At 40.8% G+C, this 24242-nt stretch overlaps 1 protein-coding gene across 2 annotated transcripts in view; it reads left to right on the top strand.

Annotated features, from left to right (window-relative positions):
- The window catches only part of ULK2 (unc-51 like autophagy activating kinase 2), a 53504-nt gene that overhangs the window by 19239 nt on the left and 10023 nt on the right, over positions 1 to 24242 (top strand). For both annotated transcript variants that reach the window (XM_029912516.1, XM_029912515.1), the window contains 13 exons: positions 632 to 805; positions 2005 to 2078; positions 3235 to 3336; positions 3728 to 3786; positions 5189 to 5271; positions 9650 to 9700; positions 10072 to 10157; positions 10902 to 11073; positions 12242 to 12302; positions 12577 to 12669; positions 18117 to 18254; positions 19666 to 19811; positions 20058 to 20138. In XM_029912516.1, the coding sequence (XP_029768376.1) occupies positions 632 to 805; positions 2005 to 2078; positions 3235 to 3336; positions 3728 to 3786; positions 5189 to 5271; positions 9650 to 9700; positions 10072 to 10157; positions 10902 to 11073; positions 12242 to 12302; positions 12577 to 12669; positions 18117 to 18254; positions 19666 to 19811; positions 20058 to 20138 (1320 nt within the window). The remainder of the gene's footprint in view (positions 1 to 631; positions 806 to 2004; positions 2079 to 3234; positions 3337 to 3727; positions 3787 to 5188; positions 5272 to 9649; positions 9701 to 10071; positions 10158 to 10901; positions 11074 to 12241; positions 12303 to 12576; positions 12670 to 18116; positions 18255 to 19665; positions 19812 to 20057; positions 20139 to 24242) is intronic.

Below are 24242 nucleotides of genomic sequence, written 5' to 3'. Positions count from 1 at the left end.
AAAAAGCTACATATTTTCTCATACTGCATGGTATGTTCCTGCACAAGTCATTTAACACCTTTCTAAGAGCTACACAAAAACTTTGGTTTATTTTCTTTGAAGCACAGCTGTCATATATGAATGTTATTTCCAGCATAATGTAGCTGCTTGTATGGAATGTAAGTTAATTAAAAGAGAGAACAGATTTAGGGTTTACTATTGACAGCATGGTCTTGCACACCTTTTATACTTGTGCAATTCTAAGTAAATGTTTAGTAAACTATTTTCCTGTTGCTTGCCTCCTGTAGTTCTATAGTTTTTAGATGGCTCAGAACAGCATTCTGCAGGGACGATGACAAGCTTTACAATCAAAATGCCACAAAGCTGAGTAGACTACTGTAAATACAGATAACTCAAAAATATCACTAGTACTAAAGCTGTGGAAATGCATATTGAATGTGTAATTGGGGATTATGCATTTATAGAAAAGCTTTAAAATACCATTGTTATTAATTGAATGCAGGAATGTGACTTGTTTGGCTTTCTTTCAGACTTTCAGTGCAGCTCAGTGGTGTTGCATTTATTCTATTTTGCTCAAGATAAATACAGGTGGTGTTTACTTTCTCATGTGTTTAAATATATGTATTTTCAGCTAAAGGAACACTTAGTGAAGACACCATCCGAGTTTTCCTCCAGCAGATTGCAGCTGCTATGCGTATCCTACATAGTAAGGGAATAATTCATAGGGATCTTAAACCACAGAACATCTTGTTGTCTTACGCAAGTCGTAGGAAGTCAAGCGTCAGTGGCATACGAATCAAAATAGGTAAATTCTTTTTTTCCTTAAAAGATAAACTTCAAATACAGTGAAATCCACTCAATTGCGACTTTATAGTGCAGTAGAATGAAAGGTTCTGCCTTAGGAGTTTATGTTCATTACATTGCTGCAAATCACACACAAACCTGGAGAATAGAAATCTGTGCTAGCAGATGGGTCCCCAGTATTAAGAAACTTTAGTTATAATGAACTTTTTGGTTAAATTTGATCAAACAGGTATCCTGAAGAAACAGTTATAAAATCATGCTGATTAATGGTTCTAATATTAAACTATTTTAATTGAGAGACCATGGATCTTTGGTTTGCTGTAGTTTTAAAAACTTGCTTAATTTTTAGCCCATTTCAGAATGTGTGTGAATCAGCAGTTTGTTCATAATTCAGAATGTGCTTGTGGTGGGAGGACTCCTAAGACTTCTTCTTAAAAAGGTTCTAGATGTAGGTTTTGGTGTGTATTTGGTAGGAAGGGGTTTGGCATTGTAATTGACATGGGATATGAACTGTTCTGTACTGACCTTACCCTGACTGAATTTCTGAAAATGTTCTATCTCGAGGAATTAGGGCAGTGAGTTTCCATTGAAACAGACATTTTGTATTTAATTTGTTTCTGTTATGATGCATTCTATTGTTGAAAATGAGGTATCTGTTTAGGATATGACCCATTCCAATAAATTCATTCCTGTCTTCTAATCAGTACAGAAAAGGCAAAATTCCTCCCCTTGCCACCATAGTTGACAATTCTCCAACCTTCTTGTTTGTGCAGAAAGGTTCAGGCATCTGAAATTTAAATTTCCAAACTTTTACCTGATGCGATTTTAATTAAGCAGACTGTGTATTCATCCCTCTTAATGAACCATTTATATTTAGCTTCTGTCTTTAATCCTTTCCTGCTGACGCCAAACAGCGTACTCTGCAGCTGGAGAGTTGGCTGAGTAGCAATTTGTACAAATGATGCTGCTGCTATTTCTTGGCTTGCTGTTAGGGAGGCTGGTGCATTGTTCCTGTTTGCTTCTCTTCGAGTTTATACACAGCCTTCTGCTACTCCACTAAGCTGGCATTTTATGACAATACTGCACTTACTTTTCACTCTTAACTTGTGATTACAGTAGATAACGAAAGATAAATCCATTATACTGCATAGGTTTAAGCATTATTTTTCTTTTCAATGACACGTGTGTTTCTTTAAACAGCTGATTTTGGTTTTGCTCGTTACCTGCATAGTAACATGATGGCTGCCACTTTGTGTGGGTCCCCTATGTATATGGTGAGTGACAGTATTTTAAACTACATCCTGTATTTGATACATTGTTATCAAAGAAATAGGGTTTGCCATTTGGAGACAGGCGAGTGCATGCTATTTAATGAGGATGATGTTAAGAGGAGCATACAGTTTACCTTTCTACTATCTCTTCAGCATATGCTGTTTTGAGGCCTGGAGGTCATGATTGTTAAAATGAGAGGAAATGAGAGGAAAACTGAGCATTTCTTTAGCAGTGCGGCGAAGAAATATTCTGGTAAATTAAAATAGGCCATGGTATCTGTGTTGATAGTATGGATTATGAGACATGTTGGTTCTTGCATATTTCTTGATGCACTAGAAACTAATCCGTAAGCTTGCATACTAGTTGCCTTTATACTTGTTGGCATTGTCTTCTGAAGTAGGGCATTGCCTGATTCCCAGTTTCTGTGGAATAAGAAGGGTCATGGAGTGGGAGAAAGCGAAAATGGCTAGAATGCAAACACTGGAAGAAGACTTGGAGTAAACAAACAATTATTTCAGTAGTTGGAATGAAAATGGCATTTATGTATTCTCTCTTCATACTCATAACTCCAGATAGCAATTTCACTTTAATTGCCTTTTGTCTTTCTGAGGCAGTGTGGATAAAGTACTGCACTGGGACTCAGGAGACCTGAATTCTATTTTCGGCTCTCCCACTAGCCTGTGGGGTAACCTTGGAGAAGTCATTCCACCTATAGGTTCCTCAGTTTCCCCATCTGTACAGTGGCGGTGATGATACTTACTGCTTTCTTTGTAAAGCACTTGAGATGTGCTGATAAAAAAGCACTGTATAAGAATGAGGTATTAATCATTTGGCATATCTCCATGCATACAAATTGCCTCCTTTTCCTATATTAATACCACCAAGATTTACTTTTTTTTTTTCCTCCAAGAATGCAGGTGTTCAGAGTTTAAAAAGTAAATAGTCTGGTGTCTGAAGTCATACAATGGGACAGACTAAAATGTTACATTTTATCTTATCAAAGTATTGACCTTGTTGCAGTAAACTGTACATTCTATTACTGCAGTTTGATTTGTGGGCTGATCCTGCTGTCGTGAGATAAATATTAACAATTTGATTTGTACCATTGTGGCTGCCAGTTTTTCATAATTCCTTCTGTAACTTTCCTATATTTTCTAGGCTCCTGAGGTTATTATGTCGCAACACTATGATGCCAAGGCAGACCTGTGGAGTATAGGAACTGTGATTTATCAGTGTCTTGTTGGGAAGCCACCTTTTCAGGTAAGATTTATTTTCCCCGCCTCTCATTTGATTGGTCATTTTCATCTGACAGAAGCAGCTGTGGTACTGCCAGCCAGCCATGAGGATTAGGATTCATAATGTCATCTTAGTCTGTTGTTGATATTGCTTCAAGGACCAGGTGGCTGTGGATACTCAGAAGAGAAGGGGGGTTCACACTCAGTCCTTTTGAGATCTGAATGTGTAGTCTGGGATGCATGTGCCTAAGGATGCTTGGTAAAGTCAGTTCTGAGCTCATATCTCCCTTATGATACTGTAAGCCTCTTGAATTGGCCAAGTCTCCTTTTTTGTGTGCATGTGCATAAACATGTGAGAAGGCAATTCTCACTGCTGAAATGAGGTTTTTAAACAAATTCACATTTTTATTTGACAGGCCAATAGTCCTCAAGACTTGAGAATGTTTTATGAAAAAAACAGGAATCTGATTCCTAGGTATGTATATTTTGTAGAGTAATTTTATATCTATGGAAATCAAGTGATTTGGATGGTTACATCTCTTTTAAATTACAGTTATGATTTCCCAAAGTGACTATATAAAGAAGGAACCACCTCACCCAAAACATCTGCTGTATGTGCCTGTCAAATCATATCTACTGACTTCAGTGACAAATATGTTTTTACTACTCCTGTTAATTCTGCAGAGCCAATACAACTGTGGGTGAGCAAGTTAGATTCTTCTGGTTGTAGTCTATCAGCAGAATTATTCATTAAGTTCCATTTGCAGAGTCTTTTACTGATGAACAAACCAGAAAGAGCACCCAGCTTGACTCTCAGATCTCTGCTTCAGTTTGCAGGGCTGACAGACAACAGTTGGGTTTTTTTGTTTTTTTGTTTTTTTAAAAGCAGGTTTGGTATATAAATCATGGCGACAAACAGGGACTATGTGCTGGTTTGGGAACTGTTTCAGAGCATAACACATTGTGAAGTTCTTGGCTTAATTTTGTTTTTCATTTGTTTTTGTAGTCTGAACTGTGGCATCAAAATGCCAAATCAAAGGGTGTCTCCCCACTTCTACTAACCTACAATAAGGCACTTATTAGCTACTGGTGTATATTTGACACCCTTCCAGAGATCAAGGCAAAGAGTTTCAAAAGTAACTAGTGATTTTTGGGTGCCTCAGTTCTTGGGTGCCCAACTGAAGACGTATTAAAGGGGCCTGTTTTTCTGAAAGTTTGGAGCACTACCCCCTTTCAAGTGCCTCAAGTTGGACTCTCAAGGTGAGGTGCCCTAAATCACTAGTCATTTCTGAAAAACATGGCCTAACTGTATAGTTCTCATCCAAAGACTTCTAAAGGCAGAGCCTCTCCCAAATCTATATTTGCAGGGGGGGTCTCTTCACAAGTCTGGTCGTGGAATTGAAAACTCCACTCAGAAATCTGAATAATCAGGAGAATATCGGGGAGAGGGGAATGGGTTTACCTTGATAAATTGAAATTAGAAGTCTTAGTTGGTTTACTCCAGGCTTATCAAGTATGAATTCCCCTTATGTCTGGCTTTAATTGCTGACCAGCTGAGTTCTTTGTTCTGGGGCCACTGTTTCCCTTTTGACAATTGTATGAGTTAGCCACCCCACTTTCTGTCCTTTGTGATGCCTGGACCCAGTAGGAATTGACATTTAATGTTGCTGTGTTGACTTGGGAGTAATGTAATGCCTGTGGCACATATTCTACCATCCTTTCACTGCTCACGCTGAGTCCAAATGTGTGTCCTGTGTAAGACAGTCAAGCATTTATTGTGAAGATGCAGTATTGTTCCAGGATGTTAGTTTCCTGGGTAGGAATGTAATATTAATAGAAATTAATGCATATTTGATTCTCTTTCTCTTTGTATACAGTATTCCTAGGGAAACATCAGCATATCTGGCTGACCTGCTGTTGGGTTTACTTCAGAGAAACCAAAAAGACAGAATGGACTTTGGTATGTAATTTTTTCGTAAACATGTCCAGGGGCTTTTTACTTTCTCTGTTAACCCTGTTGTTTATGTACAGATTCAGTATAATTTTCCAGTCATCTAATTTAATTGGGTGTAGACACAGGTGAAATTTTTTTCCCCTCACTCATCTCAGTGGACACAGGATACTCATCCACAAATCATTAGATAATTAACATCACAGTCACCTAGCAGGAATGTCTTCATGTCTATATGAAAACAAATCAAATAAATCTATATCTGTGACTTTGATTGGGTTGTTTTTAAAACCAGTTATTAAATGTAGATTGGTGTCACTGATCACTTTCAACTGTGGTCTTTTTCTCCAGTGTTAATTTGTTGCAGTCAAGGGAAAAGTGGCAGTAGATAGAAAACAAACATCTGAGAGTGGGCAACTTCTGTTTTTAAATTGCTTCTTGCTGCTTGCTTCAGTGTTGGGTACGTGCCCAAGAACAGTTGGTGTGGAGCAGCCAGTCATATTTTATTAGGTGGTAAACAACTACTTATACTCTGCTTACGTAATCCTTGATTGTTTCTAAGAAATGGAATTTCATAAATAATCATTCTAAACATGAACAAACCTTATGCAACCTGCAAGCATATAAATGTTAATAATTAAAAAAGAAAAGCATTGAAATAGTGAGCTGGTGTACTATTTATAGCATTTCTTTTCTAATGTCTAGTTGTCATCTGTAATTGTTGGGGAATGTTTCCAACTAAACCCTTGTTCTGCCAGGCCAGATTTCTATCTCTCGCTGACCAGCTGTCACATGGTAGCTGTGTGCAGAGGAGCTGTGTTTTTCTGTCTGGTTTGGTTTGCATACTGTTTTCGAATGGATACGGCTGCCTTCATTGTGAGATACCTTAAATTTCATGTTACAGTGATTTATAATTTGTTTTTAAAGTGCTCGTTTGGCTTTAGATTTGCTGAAAACATTTTCCGTACCACTTTGATTAGAGAAATACAGCTTCCACAAAATTGGATTCTCCCTTTGCTTTCCCATGTAAAGCATATACATGATGCTGTATGTCAACACATCTCTGTTTTAACAGTGGTATATAGATCATGTCTGGTTTGAGCTCACACCTATATGATCTGTGTGTATATGTAGAAGGGGCATGAAGGACTGATGTAACACTAGCTTTCTTCGTATTCGGCAGAGAATGAGTTCAAGTATCTATTATGCCTGGGATGATTTGTTTACAGATTTCTATATTTTTCTTATGCTCAGAATTAGTGCTAGTAGAGAATTACCAATGACTGTTAAAAGCATAGGAAGAGCAGAAAATAATCCAGTCAGAAATGTAATAGACATGGCTGTGAGCTTGTAAAATCTGAATGCTTTATGTGCTGCTTGCTCCCTACACAATAAATACAATTTTGTGGATTCTGCTTGTGGAACTGTGCCATCACAACTTAACTGCACACGCAAGCCGAGGTATTGTATATCATTTATGCAAATATAGAAATTGAGTCACAATTTGGCCGTGTGTCGTTCCTGTGTATATGCAATGAAGAGGCTGGGAAGGCGAATATTCACAATAGGCTTTTGAATTCTTCACTAGATTCTTAAGGCTTTCTTCATATCAGAATATTTTTAATTCTTGCTGTGTTCCACTGTTGGAGTTCTTGCAGGATATCTCAAAAAACAAAAATGCATTTTACCTAATTCAGACCAAAAAACCAATAACAGAATAGCTAAGTGCCTGATCCTGCAGTTTTTTACTACAGTGATTAGTCTTGTTGAAATCAGTAGCAGTATTTATAGAAAGTGGTGCACCTAGTAGGAAGTTTTGCAGAATCTGGCCCTTAGCAAAATCTGGATAAAATACCACATACTATATTGACTGTTTCAGAAGAAGTTGATTTGTAAATTTACATGGATTAAGAGAAGTCAACACATCACAAATGCTGATTTTTATGATACCAATAAGTAACAATGCACAACTAATCTACAGCACAAAGTTATAAATCTTCTTCCCAATCAGATATTCTGATACAGATGAGTTATTGAATTGATTAATGAAATGCAACCAGTACTAGCCAAAGTGAGCATATAACTTAGCTGTCACCTAACGCCTTACTTTTGATTTGGGTTTTTGGGGGGCCATCTGATATCAGATAGGGAAGCCCTGTTGTAGTGGGTGCTTCACTTGACTTTTCACTTGACTCTGGGCATAGTGGCTGGCAGTGATTGCTGAAACACATTTGAGGGACCTGGAACACGGAGCTGTTCCCCCGGTGCTGTTAAAGGAGCATTGAACTGTTTGTGGTGAGAGTCCCATGTCTCCCTTTGCTGCAGGGGTGGGGTCTTTCTCAGCTCACTGACAGCCAAGAAAGGACTTTAAAGGGGGGTGCATTAAATATGGTAGGAATGATTAATAAGTGAATGAAGAGTGATCATTTGAATTGCTTGTGTTTTGCTAAAATATAAACAGCATTTGAAATCCTGCCTATCACAGCAGAACAGATTGGAAGAACAGGTGTTGTACCCAACTTCAGGAACACCTCATCCTCAGATAAAGTTAATCATTAGATTGCCAGTATTAAGCAACTATGCTCACTTCCTCCTATTGGGCTTTTGAAGAAAGTGCTGCTGCAGAAAGAGAGACTTGCTTAAGTCTAATGAGCAGCATTGTTGTGTTTTTCCTTCTTAATTGTTCTAAGCACATTGTAAGCTCACAAAGATCTAGGACTGTCTTGCTTAGTTGATTCATTTTCCCTGTCTAATTAGCTGACCGTCTCTTCTGGAACTATAAAGTGCTACCAAACTGAATGTGCCAAAGCAATTAAACATATCTTGATGTCCCCAGTTACTAATGACACATTCAAATATTTGTGTTGTTGAAGCAATAACCAATGAATTGCTCAAGTTCATTGAACAAATTGTTGAGAAAAATTAAGTTAATTCCCCTTTAAACTGAGAAACCAGCTACAGAGGCAGCGTGCTCTGCCCCTTGGGGAGTGGAAGGGAGAATGCCTCATGCTGCTGTGCAGTAGCACTGATGAGTTCAAAATTAATTTGATTCAGTCGCTGGCCACAACATGAGGGTTTGCAAAAGGGGGAGCACTTAGTGGTGCCAAAGGTAAGGGAGCTTCCCGTTCTGATAAGCAACACGGAACTGAATTATTGTAGGGTTACTGAATGCCATCTGCTAGTGACTGTGCAAACATTGCCCATTTGTACATATTGGTTATTTATGACTAGGGTTACCATATTGCAGTCCTGGAAAAAGAGGACACTCCAAGGGGCCCCGGCCCTGCCCCAACTCCGCCCCTTCCCTGCCCTGGCTCCGCCCCAACTCCGCCCCCTCCCCTGAACACTCCGCCCCCTGTTCCTCCCCCTCCCCTGCTTCCCGCGAATCAAATGTTCGCGGGAAGCCTGAAACAGGCAGGCAGGCAGCAGGTAAGCTGGGGCGGCAGAGCGCGAGGAGGCGCGGCCCAGTCCGGCCCCCCCAGCCAAGCGGCTCCCTTCAGCGCCGGCCAAGAGGCTCTGGCCCCGGCAGCTCTGGCCTGGCTCAGCTCGGACTCCAGGGCACCGGCCCCGGCCGAGCGGCTCCGGCCTGGCCCCGGCCCTGGCTGAACGGCGCCGGCCAGCGGCCGAGCACCCCCAGCCCTGGTCACTCCAGCCCGGCTCGGGCCCCAGCTCCGGCCGAGCGGCTCCAGCCCTGCCGGCCGAGCGGAGCCAGCCGGCGGCCGAGCACCCCCAGACCCGGTCCCAGCGGCTCCGGCCCGGCTCAGCTTGGGCCCCGGTTCCAGCCGAGTGGCTCCGGCCTGGCCCTGGCCGGCGGCCGAGCAACCCCAGCCCCGGTCCCAGCGGCTCCGGCTCGGCTCGGGCCCCGGTTCCAGCCAAGCAGTGCCAGCCAGCGGCGGCATCCGAGCTTGCAGCCACCTCCTCCCGGGCTCCGGCTGCTGCTGCGCTGGAGAGAGCGGCGGGAGCCGGGAAAGTTGGAGCCCGGGGAGGAGGCGGTCCCCTTACCATGCCTCCCTATTTTCCCGGACATCTTTTTGGAAATTCCTCCCGGACGGGGATTTGAGGACCAAAAAGCCGGACATGTCCGGGAAAATCCGGACGTATGGTAACCCTATTTATGACCCTAACATTGAGTCATAAAATGTCCCTTAAACATCCGATCTGATTCTCGTGCAAGCCACTTCTTTAAAGCTATTGACTGTATTTCCTTTCCAAGTGTAATAGCAACAAATAACCTGGAAGACTTTAATCTTTTATAAGCTCTTCAGCCTCTGGATGTGAAGTATTGATTCTGTGGAAGGGTAACCACTTATTTCCTTGTATGCTATAATGCAGATTCTAATATGGTTTGTAGGTTGACGCACATTTGTTCTCACCTTTTGTTTTGCAGAAGCGTTCTTCAACCACCCTTTCCTTGATCAGGTTTCAACAGTCAAAAAGTGTAAGTAGTTGCATTTTTCCACTTATTCTCATCAGTGAGGCATATTAGAAAAAAAATATACTATTGAGTAGCATATTCTTTCTGAAACATCTTCCACAGATCAGCAGTCATGCTCCAGTGTCAGTTAAAAAAACCTGTGAAATCTTTGAGTGTCATGTTTGGTTGAAATGTAGTTGACATTTATGCATTTCTTAGGCATTTCAGCTGGTCTTAAGGAGCATTGTGTGAATGCATTTTCCAAGAACATGCTGTGCACTTAAAGCTCTGGAAGTGTTTATAAATTAAAGCCAGCAGTGAGGAAATCATTGCATTGTGTCAGTTCATTTGTTTGAAAATTCATCTCACATCTCAATCCTCTCTTCCTCCTCCAGCTTGCCCTGTGCCAGTGCCCACATATGCAGGCTCAATAGCTGGCAGCTCCTGTGGAAGTTCTCCTTGTCGTTTTGCTTCTCCTCCTGTAAGTTCTCTGTTTTGCTTCCAGAATAACCCTTGTCAAAAACACATTCCTCTGTTTGCTGTTATATGCGGCCAGAAATTGTCAAATCTCCTCTAACATGTTTTTTAATTTTAGCTCTGATCATCTAAACAGTTACCTTACAAAAAGGCAGAGCAAGCAGTATGGCTGTCTTTTAGTGCAGCAGTTTTATAAAGGTTTTCAATCCTTTCCCATTCTTCATGCTTTTTTATAAAAGTCTGTGCCAGATCATTAGTTGTGCTGGTGTGAATTCCAACACAGTGAATGAGCTTCCCAGGTAATCCTTGGATAGCCTCTTTCTGGGCTCTTACTAGGTAAGTGCCACTGTCTCTTCCTGGTCCATGAAGAATGATGATCGAATGAATAACTTCAGAGTCAGTACCCATTACCTATCTGAATATGAAATTGTCCATCTGAAATGACACCTAAGTTGGCTTCGATATATCTTTCAAAAAAGGTTTTCTTTACATACATATTTAGTAATAAGGTTCCTTGCCATCTGAAAAGTGTCTCACAATTCAAATTAAAATTAGTATTTTTAAAAGACTTTGGAGAATTTTTATAATTTAAATGCATATATTTTTCACCTTTACTTTTGTTCCCTATATTCTTTCCAGCTAGCTAAGCGCAGGGTAGCATTCACCCTATTGTATTGTGAGCCTGCCCTCTAAAGGGAGATCCTGCATAGTGAACCATTTGGACTTATGATTCTCACTTTTTCTTCAGTCCTTGCCAGACATGCAGCATATTCAAGAAGACAACTTGTCTTCTCCACCATTGGGTCCTCCTAACTATCTTCAGGTATCCAAAGATTCTGCCAGCACCAGTAGCAAGAACTCTTCTTGTGACACAGATGATTTTGTTCTGGTTCCACACAACATCTCTTCAGATCACTCATGTAAGAATCTTCTTTATTTTGATGCTTAAGAACACTTCTCACACTCTTTTTAAAAATATTTTTGTATCCTATTGTTGGTTGCTCTTATTTTCTCCAAACCTATTTTAATTTATATTGGGAGCTTGTTTCTTGATATTTTATTGTGCTTTCTTTCCAACGAATACCCTTCTGTTTATTGCAGAATGTATTTCATCATTGTAAAAGAGTGAGGATTGGGGGTGCACCAGAGGTAGAAGGGTTAGTTTCTGTGCACATACCCCAGTATCCTAGCTTTTATTCTGTGCTGCTTATCAGAGTGCCTAAGGGCAATGATGATATGTGGTTGAAATCAGGGTCCTTTAATTCACAGAGAATTCTGATTTATTAACACTGGAAAAAAAATAAGCCCATTGTGAATAAGGGATGCATAGAATCATTAGGTGTCCTAGCAGTTGAGGGTGGACATGCTGTAGCATGTGACTCATAGACCAGCTAAACATTGTCAGTCAAGCTTATAAGGTTCAGTTTCTTGCCTTTCTTCCATCTGCAGCAACTTACTGTCTCAAGCTAAGAAACAATGAAAGGCTAGACTTCACAACCATACAGTTTCACACAAGGCTTATAGTGTACATTGTGTTTCGTGGTACTCAGAGTTTTCATTTTTGTTAAACTTGCATAATGGCAACATAAGCCATGGATGTTTAGTGTTTTTGTTTTAATCACCTGCTTTCCCCATGCCACTGCAAATGTCTCCGTTTTTAAAAAATGTTGTGCAGTATCTTTGGGTCAGTTAAGTTGTTTTGTGTTCCAAGGAGTTTCTGGAGATCAGTGGTGTAGGTTTCGCAGTGCTGATATGCTATACCGTAACTAGTTATACTTTTCCTTAAATATTAGGATAATTTGGGAATAAAATCTTTCTGATATTACTTTTCAAAAACAGTCTGTTACAGAACCACTTTCTGTGTAATAGCTTAAGTTTGGGTTAGATTTGGGATATCTTTTGTGAAATCATCTGTGAAGCAATTCATATTTCTTGCTGCTAATATGGCGATAAAGTTTCTTAGTTTGCATGTATGTAAAGTATAATAGACATTAAAAGGATTTCATATAAGCAAGAATATTGAAGATACAACTTCAGGCCTTGACTAAATTATGTTGGTTTCAATTTGTTCTCTGCCTTTTTCTGTAGATGATATGCCATTGGGAGCAGCTGGCAGACGGGCTTCAAGCGACTTCATGATGTGTGGAGGGTATATGTGCTGGGTTTTATCGAACTAAGTTTCATAGTCTAAAACTGATGTTGTAGCACAGCTTTACAGTTGTTGGATTTTGGCAGTGACTGGTTTAATTTTACATTGCTAAGTGTGGACTTTCCACTGGAAGATGAATATTCCCAGTAGAACACAGTATGACTATTTAAATAGCTCGAAATCAGCAAGTTCTACAGAGAACTAAATGTTTTTTTCTTCTTACAGATAGTTCTTTATATTCTGTGACAGTGTTTGTGGCTTCTTGTTTTAACAGGCAGTCACCATTAACCATTTCTGGAAGCTCAGGAACTTTACAGAAACCATCCTCAAGCTCCACCCGAAGTAGTTCTTCTGGTTCAGCTAACAGGTATGTTATTGAGTTGCTCTCCCATCTTTTTAATGATTTCTCTGTTGCTGTAGAGTTTGTTTTTTTTACTTCTGTTGCTTACTGGAAACTCATTTAGGATAGTGCTACTATCTAAGATCTTTCTTTAGTATTTGCTGTTAACTGTTTTAGCAGTAGAAGGTTGCTCAATTAGCTTCTGGCTCAGATGCACCCAATTAAGTTCCTTGAGGAAAGAAAGAATTTGTGTTTGGCTTTTTGATTAATTCTGAATGTCACCAGCAGCATTAGGTGTCCAGGCACAGCCCTCCAGAGAAGGGGTCTACATGTCTGATTAGCATTACGTAGTAAACCACACCGATCTCCAGTTAGGGATACAGGACATTAAAAGCAGCTATTGAGCTATAAAAAGGGAGGCTGTTGCAGTTAAATGTTGATAAACTGGTACACTGATGTGTGCAGTATTGGTCCCAGGATATGAGAGACACAAGGTGGGTGAGGTAATATATTTTATTGGACCAACTTCTGGTGGTGAAAGGGACAAGCTTTTGAGCTACACAGACATGAGGAAGAACTCTGTAGCTTGAAAGCTTGTCTCTTTCACCACCAGAAGTTGGTCCAATAAAAGGTATTATCTCATCCACCTTGTCTCTCTGGTACGCTGATAGCACATTGGCTTTTCAGACATACTAGCGTGCATTAGAGTTTTTAATTGTTAGTGATCCACCAACATCCTTCAGTACCTTGGAAATCTGTGTTGATTAGCTATCTGTAAGGAGAAGATGGTTTACAATCCCTTTTTCTGTATGTGGAATTCTGCTTTGCAATATACCTCACTTAAATGTTCAAAACACTTCCCTCCGACTGTAACTGAAGACAAAGTTCTGGGTACAGCTTGTCAGATGATGATGTTGACAAACGGCAATTAATTTTATTTTTTTTTGACTTGGTGACATTTGGAAAACGTCATGTGTACCCCTGCTTCTATTAGTATCTAAACAGGAGAATTAAATTTTGTCATTTGATGAAATAATGCATTTCATAACCCTATTTTTGATACAAGGGAAAAAGTGGATGATTATCCAAATAGTGACTGCAGATATTGACTGTTTCCTTGGCTTATGCTAATGTTACAGGAAGATGATACTGCATTTTTTTTTTTGTTTAGAAATGCTTGTCATAAGAAGAGAAGTTTATCACTTTGTGCTGACCACAAAGCAGTTTGCAAAATTTGCTAACATATGGGCTGCTAAATATAAAAGGTGGAGCTTATACCTATTAAGGGCAGAGAAACAGAATAGCTGATTTTTTAATGGCTTTTAGGTCCGAGTTGCCTTGCATGCAAAATATTGTAAGTATATTCTAATAGCCTCTTTATGCTCTAAATTAAAGTCAAAGTTAATGTTAATTGAAGTTATGAAAAGTATTTTAGGTGCATTTCCAAATTGGTAATGTCAGAGAGCCACTTATTTGTGCTGGCTAGGAACAGGTGTTTGGTATTCCAACTACAGGTTTTTTAATTACTGCTTGATCACAATTTGAATGACTAGGTCTGGTTATTATAGGTGACCTGGTATCAGGTGACCTAACAGCCAAACTGGTTAAGAATATTGAGCTGCTTTGGATGTAGTTTGTTGAAAAAGTAGTGTGTGTGTGTATTACTGATGGTTATGATATTTTGGTTTTATACAGTTCAAACTACAAGGCGATTTTGTTTTTCAAGCTGGGAAATATTAGTTTAAAGTTAATTACGAATTTTTCACCAAGTATAATTAAGTCTTATGGAGAAATGATTTTTTTTTTCCTGATTGGTTAAATTAATTTTACTAAACTGTGTAACTGTATGAATCATACCCAGGGTTGGACTTTGGGTGTAGGCTTCCACTGCCCTCCCAAGAACAGCTGTATGTTTCTTCAATGAAACAACGAGCAGGGAAATAGGTCACAACGTTGACTTTAAATTACTTTGTAGTTAATATTCAGGAGATGAAAAACGGGCAACTCACTTTTTTTAGGGCGAAATGAAGAACTTGCTGTACAAAGTCCAAGTAAATGAGCTTTGCACATAACTAAGAGGGAGTGAGATCAGGTGGGGAGAGAACGTCACCCAACCCAGCAGCATGACCTGAAGTGTCTGCATAGCCACCACCCCCTGCTACTGCTACAGATATAGTAACTGCTGCTCCCCCTGCGCTTGGAATTTAGACGTAGGGCATCCGCTTCTTGGCATTTCCCCATCATGCTACTGGATGCCTTTGTACAGATTCTGTGTACAGCCTGCCCTCTATGCACGGAAGCTTTAGGCCCTTACATTCAGCATGTAGCCCTTAAAGCTGTGGTTTCATTACTGTCTTTTGGCAGATTCACCACTGCAGCGGATGAGGTGCAGAATATCTTAATGGTTGCAAAGCTGAGAAACTTCTATAAATATGAGCTGGAGTTCTGCAGCCCGATGAGACTGCCAGAAAACTGGTGACAGAGTATTATCTGCTCAAATGTGCTCACAGCGACTCCTGAATTAACAACAGTTTCTAGTCACTGAATAGCAGCAAGAAGAGGCACCGCTCTCTATCGTTAAGGAAGCACCATCCCTAGGGGAGTTGTAGATCATGTTATGTTAGGAGATATTTTCACAACAGTTTTATCCATTTGTTTTGCCTCACTGTGTTAGACTGGGCTTGTCTTCACTACCCGCCTGGATCGGCGGGTAGAAATCGATCTCTCGGGGATCGAATTATCGCGTCCCGTCGGGACGCGACAATCGATCCCCGAATCGACGCGCGTACTCCACCAGCGCAGGTAGGAGTAAGTGCTGTTGACGGGGGAGCCGCGGCGGGCGATTTGCCGCCGTCCTCACAGCGGGGTAAGTCGGCTCGGATATGTCGAATTCAGCTATGCTATTTGCGTAGCTGAATTTGCGTATCTTAAATCGATCCCCCTCAGTGTAGATCTAGCCTCTGAGTAAAGCAAGTCATGAGATCCTTAAAAGGTTTAGTGAATGGGAATTCAGTGCTGTATAAGGAAGCAGTATTTCATATAATGGAACGGCAAAGTAATGAATGCAGCTGTTTCAAAATAATATCAAGAATCCAGATTTCAATAGAACCAAAGCCAGGCAGTGGTTGCGGTGACTGCTCATTTCCTTCAGCTTTAGCAAGGTGGGTAGGAAAAATTGTTGCTTTTTGTCTACTTCTGTCTGCCACTTCCTTCCCCTGAGAGTGTGAATTTCTTTCTGAATAATAGATGACCTGGCACTTCTGCCTGCTTGCGGCTCTCAGCTTTCTGTTATGCTGACTGGCTGCTCCTCTGTCCCATCACTGAGTGTTTCTTCCAGTGGTTTTCTGCAGCTCCTTGAAGGAGCATCTCATTAGACCAGAACATGCGTGGTGGAATAGCTCAAATCTAACTGTGGAGGGAGGGAACAGAAGGTTCATCTGGAAGATGAAAATAGTTCTAAATTCTTTTGAAATTGACTACTTCAGGAGGACCCTTGCTGTCTGATTAGAGTTAGCTTCCACACAGGAGTGCACGGATGTCCTTTCCTCCTTCCAGTTTGCCTTCTATTCCGTTCCTCTGTTTGCTACTTCCCCCTTCCTTTTGCTTCACACTGTTGCGTTCTTTCCCTTCTCACTACCTTCTCTAAAGTTCCTTTGTGGGCCCAACTATGCCCCTGTTGCTCCCACCGCAGCTCACAGGCTAGATTACCAGCAGGGTTCTCTTCTGCTTCTTTAGGGGTGAGGTAGGCTGAGGCTGATTTTTGGGCACATCATCATGAAGGTACCCTTGGGGTTAAAGCCAAGGTTAGAAGAATTGGTCCTTATAGTCTGTGCGTTTTTGCGATTACACTGAGGTGGTTCTTTCTCCCAATCTTCAGTATCTGTGTGGAGTTTGTCATTCAGTCGTCTGTAGCTGGCTTCTGGAAAGAAATGTTATGAGCCGTATGGGACGCAGGACTAGTACCAGTATGTGAAGTAATCTGCTGGATTTTCAGTTTCTTGGTATATAAAACTTGCTGAGGGATTTCAGTTTATAAAGGTGAGAAACCAATATCAGAAAAGAGTAGGAGTATTGCTTTGGCAATGGGGTTAGCCAAAGGAAGTACATTCTAGAAAAATACTGTTATGTTTGGCATATATGTATCAATTTCCCCAACAGCTGAATAACCCTATGCTTTTCTCCTGTACTGTGGTTTGGTTTGCTGTTAGTAAAATTCAGTGAAGTGTGAGAGTCATTAGTCTAGAATCACCAGTGCTTCCTTCATCAGCGTGAAAGCATTGGGCTTTTTGGGGAATGGAGGACATCCTTCAAGATGCTACATAAAATTTGGTGCATTTAGGTAGTTTGTCTTCGTCTGCTGAAGCAGAATACCTAATAAAGGCTGGCATGTTTTACACACTAGTTATCCAAGGGGAAGCATGAGAGAGCCATGGGGGACAGGAGGGAGACCGCATCTAAGACAGAAAAAAAGACCTTAAAAAGGACAGACAAATCTCACTGGGTCTTATTTTAAAAAGACAAAACAAACTTGAACAGGTTTTATATTGTGTATTCGCAAGTTACCTTTGTCCTGGATAGAAGAAAAGCTATGAATCGATTTTTAATATAAACTAATGCATTATAAATTAGAAAATGATTGAAATTAAATATCAATCACACAATGCTTCTAAAAATGGTTTGATTGCAATCCTTCCGATAATTTTTTTCTCTCTGAGGTTGGTAGTTTGTATGAGGGACTAGATAGGATACCTTGTCTTCCTTGGAGGAATCCGTTAATTGGAAAATGTGCTTGTTATGTTTTTACTTGAAAGTGGTGATAGCTGGTTAAATTCTTATCATGGAGAAAGTTGATCCACTTATCAAAACGAACTTTGAGAGATAAGTCACTGACACTTATTAGCTGAAGTACATAAAACTCGTCTGCAGCTTGATGAAATGGTTTAGTGTTCAGGTGTGTTTTGGTCACTTTGTGCACGTAGGAGTTGATTACGTAACCTGTTTTCTTTTTATGAATTCACAATGTCTCTTGGGAAATCTCTGATTGTGCCTTAGTCGCTTTTGTAAACAATCCAGTCAATTTTGCTCTTGAACGTCCTGTTCTTTACACCGTGGGTTTTCCTAGAACCACTTTGTTTTGAAAGGTAGTGAACAGAGGAGTCTGACTGGGAGGAATGGAGTTCTGCTTATCTGCAGACTGTGCTGCAGGATTGATTCTGCCGGTTAGTGTTGCAGTTCTCTGCACTCAGAAGGCCAGTGTAAGAAAAGCTCATTAGTGACAAACTGGTCTTGATCTTGCTTTGTAAGTGATTGAGCCAAACTTGGATAAACTGCAGACTGTGTTGTCTACAAGTTCTGCAAAACTGGAGTTTATTTGCCTGTTTCTGGGATTTTCTTTAAATACTGACAATGGTACAAATTAGCAAGAGACCCACTTACCAGCAGTCATTTCCTCTCTCAATACCTTCCAACTTCAGACAATGTCAGCCTTCAGTGTCCCCACGCAGCGAAACGGCACCTATTCCGGTTCCCACTCAGTTGCGGAATTATCAGCGTATAGAGCAGAATCTCACATCTACTGCCAGCCCTGTGTCAAACCCCCATGGATCACCGAGGTGAGTTATTCCTTTTTCTCGTGGCCTTCCTTTGTGTTTATACACTGAAAGATGGCCTGCTTTCTTGCATAGTAAATTACTGCCAGAGTTACATTTGTGTAAGCTGAATTATACGAAGAGTTTAAATGTTTTGCATGGAATAATTCAAAACAGACTTTAGAATGAGTACAACGTATTAGTTCATCACAATCTGCAGTTAGATGGCTGGCAGTGTAGTGAGTTTTTCAGTAAAAGAGAAGTAGAGAAGCCCTAGAATATACTTGGTTTTTCCATTCTAAAATGTTGCCCAAAGAAGTAAAAGGATGAATTCTTGCTCTCTTCTTTGTATGTTCTATAGCATTATGACATGCACTGAAATGTCAGTAATAAGTTCTTCTGTTCTTATTTCACATGTTAATGATAGGATGAATGCATGCATTGTTTTATTAGACCATCAAGGGACAGATTATGGTATGTGAGTTGTTAATTGGCGCTTCATAATAATAAAAAGCTCTTCTTGTGAACTAGACTTGCTGCTTCCTGGTCCACTCCCAAACTTTCACTCTTTGTCCTGTACAGTATTCTATAGAGCCTTGGGAGTGGGACAGAAACTGCCCCCCCTTTCAAAAGGTTTACTACACTACTTTTCTTTGAGTAAGGTAAATGCTGCCAGAGACCTTCCCTTCTCAGCTTCTTCCTTTCTGGTCCTCTGACAACAGATTGCTCTGCTTCTTGTTGGCTGACTAACCCCACCACATGCATAAGGACTGTTTGCAATGTGAGGATGGGATCTCCAGCCTCCCAGCCCATTTATCTTATTTCGGTACCCACTGGAGCCAGAACATTAGGTTCAAGAAACCGATAACTTGCAACCTAGTTTTCTTTTTATAGTTATCTGGATTTTTCATGATTTCTAATTTTGAGGCTATACTGCTGCAGTTTGGCAAGGGCCTTACTTTGTTTTTAATAACTTGTTCCCAACAGCTGATCCACATACCAGGTCCAGTACTTCAAACTCTTCTGATGGGTATATTCTAAGCTCCCTTTTTCTGCCTTAATGATCAGCATTTGTGTTGGAGTCTGTTGCTGTTGCCTGCTTTCCCACTCAATTGTGCATGCAGCGATGGGAGTTCACAGGGGTCCATGCGCTGTTGTGGGCTTAATTGCACAGGCTATTACAACTAGTGTCTGAACTGGTAAAATGAGTTGTCTAAAGGTTGGGAACATTTGTGGTAAATGACTTCTAATTTGTAATATATTACAGCAGCATCAAAAGTTGTGATTCCACTTTGTGACCAAAGGATATAAAATGCTGCTTATGTTTGCAGTGGAGGGTTCAGTTTAAGGCTCATTAAAATCATATTTGGATAAGCATCAATTTCATATGCTTCCCTAAAACGTCAAGAGTTTGTTTTGGGTTTGATCTTTTTAGATCTGCAGTGGTGAGGCGGTCTAATACCAGCCCCATGGGCTTTCTGAAGATGGGCTCCTGTTCACCAGTACCAGCAGACACTGCGCAAGGTGTTGGACGCAGGCTGTCCACAGGGTCTTCGAGACCGTATTCTCCTTCGCCCTTAGGTAAGCTCACAAATCGGTAGATAATGAGGGGAGGTATATCAGGCATAATAACTTTGACATGAGAGTATCTGGTAAATTCAAATCTTGTCCATTTAGATTTCATTTGCAAAAGTGGCTCATGTTAAGTGATTGTTTGAAGAAAGCACGTTGAAAAGAAGCCTGCAGTCTGTTGTTCTCATACTGTTGTCCTTCCTTCATCAGAAATGTAGAAATGTAAACTTATATTCTTGCTTTTAATTTGCTTAGTTGGAACCATACCTGAGCAGCTTGGGCACTGTTGCTGTGGTCAACCTCAAGGGCATGAATCAAGGAGTAGAAATGCCTCAGGTGAGTGGCATTAGGCCAAGTTCCATTTCACTATAGACCTGAAAGCACTGGATGAAGTTGGGTTTTAGTCCCACTTTATAGACAGCCTTTCTATGCCTCCATTACCCCCAAGTGGCTTACCAAAGGTTCCAGGGTAAGTTGGTAGTATTTAGAACAAGTACCTATGTCACCAATCTCCATCCCTGTAGTCCGTCCGCAAGACCATAAGAAATTGACTCGTCTCTGTAGTTCACAATATTAAAGAACCGCTCTTTATTCTGGTCCCCTGCAGGTTATTAACCAAGGATGGAAATGAATTTGGAATATAATCAGTAACAGTAAAGTACTTCTTGAAATGTGGTTGTGATAGATCAGCATGTCATGAGAAATGACAGCAAGAAATATTAGTGTCTGTGTTCAACATTCCCATCCTCATTCCCTCAGGGAACTGACTAGTGTCTGACATTAATGTTGCTAAGCATTCAATAAACTTAGTTCATCATAAACCATTAGGGCCTGCAGGCAGCAAACTGAGGAAGGAGGAGATAGGGATTCATGATGCTTTATTTGATACTATTTAAGATGGGTCCTACTGGAAGGACTACTCAAAAGGGATACAGAAGAATTGCTCAGAAGAACACACTACACCATTTCTAACTAAGGTTTAAATAGTGACTTTGCCACCAGTGTTGGTCCATTTCTCTCCTGCTCAAGGGGCACTTATGTCTGAACTATCTAAAATGTTAGGTATCTTATTCTGAAATAGAACCATAGGATTAGAAGGGACTCCAAGGGTTATCTAATCCAGCGGTTCTCAACCAGGGGTCTGTGGCCCCCTTGGGGGCCGCGAGCCGGTTTCAGAGGGTCTGCCAAGTAGGACCAGTGTTAGACTTGCTGGGGCCCGAGGCAGAGAGCCGAAGCCTCACTGCATAGGCTGAAGCCTGTGGCCTGGAGCCCGGCCACCTGGGGCTGAAGCTGAAGCCTGAGCAACATAGCTTTGTGTGGGCCCCTGTGGCCCCAGGCAATTGCCCTGGCTTTTATATGCAGAAAACCAGTAGTTGTGGCACAGGTGGGCCATAGAGTTTTTATAGCATGTTGGGGTTGGCCTCAGAAAGAAAAAAGTTGAGAACCCCTGATCTAGTCTAACCCCCTGCCAATATGCAGGATTTGTTGTGTCTAAACCATCCAAGAAAGATGGCTATCCAGCCTCTTTTTGAAATCCTCCAGTGAAGGAGCATCCACAGCCTCTCTAGGCAGTCTGCTGCATTGTCCTACTGTTCTTAGAGTTACGAAGTTTTTCCTGAGATTTAATCTAAATCTCTTATGCGGTAGGTAAGATGTTTAAATGTTAAGATATGCTATTGAATTTTTTTTGTTTACTTGAAACTTGTTTCCCAAAACTGCCCTCTGGTAATGAAATCTTTCACTTCTAAGGGCTGGTCCACACTACCCGCCTAATTCGGCGGGTAGAGATCGATCTTCTGGGATCGATTTATCGCGTCTCATCTGGACGCGACAGATCGATCCCAGAAGCGCTCCCCCGTCGACTGCGGAACTCCTGCTCGCCGAGAGGAGGAAGCACTGTCGACGGGGGAGCCTGCCTGCGCCGCGTGGACCCGAAGTAAGTACTTTTAGTTCGATATAGGAAACGTCGACTTCAGCTACGCTATTCTCGTAGCTGAAGTTGCGTTTCCTATATCGATCCCCCGCCCCAGTGTGGACCAGCCCTAAGACAAATGTAGCTAGTAGCCAAACATGTTTAATATCTGACAACTGTTCAGCCTGTGTGAAATGAGTTCCGTGTCCATGGTGGTTCCATGTCACACAAATAACCAGCACAGTTAGTATTCATATTAGCAGTCTCCACAGAGGTCAAGGAATGTGACTAGGTCTGCAAACTGAAATATCCTCTTGCTTCAAAAGATGATCCCTCCAGAATATGATTAAGCCACTTTCTAAGGCCTGGTCTACACTAACCCCCCAATTCAAACTAAGGTACGCAACTTCAGCTACGTGAATAACGTAGCTGAAGTCGACGTACCTTAGTTCGAACTTACCGCGGTCCAGACGCAGCAGGCAGGCTCCCCCATCGACGCTGCGTACTCCTCGCGCCGAGCAGGATTACCAGAGTCGACGGCGAGCACTTCTGGGTTCGATTTGTTGCGTCCAGACAAGACGCGATAAATCGAACCCAGAAGTTCGATTGCCTGCCGCCGAACCAGCACGGTAAGTATAGACAAGCCCTAAGTTGTACGTGTATCTATTCTTGACTTAAATAGGGGTTTATAGGACTGTTAATTTCACGCCAGCAACAAATTCACTTAAACATGTACCCTGCCACAACTCAGTTCTTCTCTTTTTATAGCCTCTTGAGTGTTTAAATTCTTTTACCTCTTATTAATGAACTGCTTAAGTCCTTTTCATATTTGACTTGTACCACTTCTTAATATTAAAAGATTCTGGTATTTTTAATTGTAAAATACCATAAACTGCAGTTATCTGTCTTAAGCATTTAAATGGGTATTCAGATTCAAAACCCATGGAAATCATGGCTGCCCAGAGATAGTGAAATACCACCACCATTTCCGAGGAATTGAAAGTGTTCTCCTGAACGTAGTTGTTTTGGCCAACAAAGGAGAGAGAGCAATTTACAAAAGAATCTAAAAACTTTGAATTAAAAAACATCAGCCAATGTCTCTTTGAGACTTGGATTTCTGAAGTGACAGATGATGAGTTTCTAAACTCTCCAGCAGAAGAGCGAAGGGATTTCAAACAATCAAAACTGCTGGCTGAGAATTCAGAGGGAGAATCTGACATGAGCACTCTGGAATTGTGGGCAAGCAAGTTATTTCCAAAACAGTCATTGCTTAATGGAATGGAATCAAATCAAAGTGAGGTAGGTCACAGTCACTTTAACTATAGTAAATGTAGGCCTCATAAGGTAATTAAAAGACTTGGCTAAATAGTTACAGGCACTTCATTGAATGAACTTGGAAGAAGGTTTAAGATGAGTGGTTTTGGAAGCACCGGTTTATGAAACAGAACCTGAATTCAAAAAACTGTTGATTTGGCTTCCTCTTAAGAAACAGATATATTGCCATGTTACTATACAGTATAGCATGGAAAACAAGCAAAGAAATTAACCACTGTGGTGTATTTTCAAAGTTCTTCAACTTGACTTAAAGATAAGTGAATTGTTAGCACTTCACTGTCAGAGTTGTTTAAGATTGTGAAGAGGTACGCGTTATCAGCAAGGCTGTGACCATGAGACTTCGGTATTATGTACAATCCTCACTTGGTGCAATACCTCATCTGAAGTATAAGAGGGTGCCATCAAATTTCAATGTATATAACCGATGGCATTGATAACTGGCCATTTTGAGTTTGAAGCTTGATATTAACAAACTAGTTGCATTCCCATTAGGAACACAGAATTTACAGCATCGCATTTTAGTGCTCCACCTGGAACTTCAGCTGCACAGACAGAAAATACCTCCTTTAGGAAGGGCACCTCTTTGTGGGTGCAACTTTTGAGAGAATACTCCTTACTCAAAGCTCATTATTTAACCAAATGGGTCCTAAAGTTCCTTGGTCTGGGTTTGCACAAGAAAAACCTGACATTTGTGACAAGGAGTGGACTTGTTTTGGGCACGCGGGGTTTTTAAGAAATATTCCCTTTGGTGGAGGGTAGAAAACAAATGATCCAAGTAATGGCCCCTTGCATTACCTTGTTCTGTTAGTATCTGCAGTCTTTGCAGAAGCCATGAGATGAGTTGCCTTTTATGATTGGAGACTGTTTCATTAAACTTAAAAAAACAAAACAAAAAAACTTTAAATCCCTTTTGTGACTTATTATCAAAAGATTATCAGAATAGGAAAAAGTCAGAAGGGTGGGTTCCCTTCCTCACTTCCTGTGCTTTTTTTCTTACCCATTTCCACCTTTAGTAATGTTATGATTGAAAAGCTTTCCTTTAGTAATTACTGTCATTGTTTAAAGTAACTTCAGTCATACTGTCCTAAAAAATCTTCCCTTCAGATACTATATACAATAGTGTAATTCCATTACTCTTTCTTTTATCCGGGCTCTTGGCTGTTTAATTGAGAGTTAAGCACGTGTTGTGCTGT

Source organism: Terrapene carolina, unplaced genomic scaffold, assembly GCF_002925995.2.
Source record: "Terrapene carolina triunguis isolate 2854851 unplaced genomic scaffold, T_m_triunguis-2.0 Scaffold231, whole genome shotgun sequence".
In the NCBI taxonomy this organism is placed as follows: domain Eukaryota; kingdom Metazoa; phylum Chordata; order Testudines; family Emydidae; genus Terrapene; species Terrapene triunguis.
The sequence above is the reverse complement of the archived record's forward strand: the minus strand, read 5'-3'. Positions and strand labels throughout refer to the sequence as shown.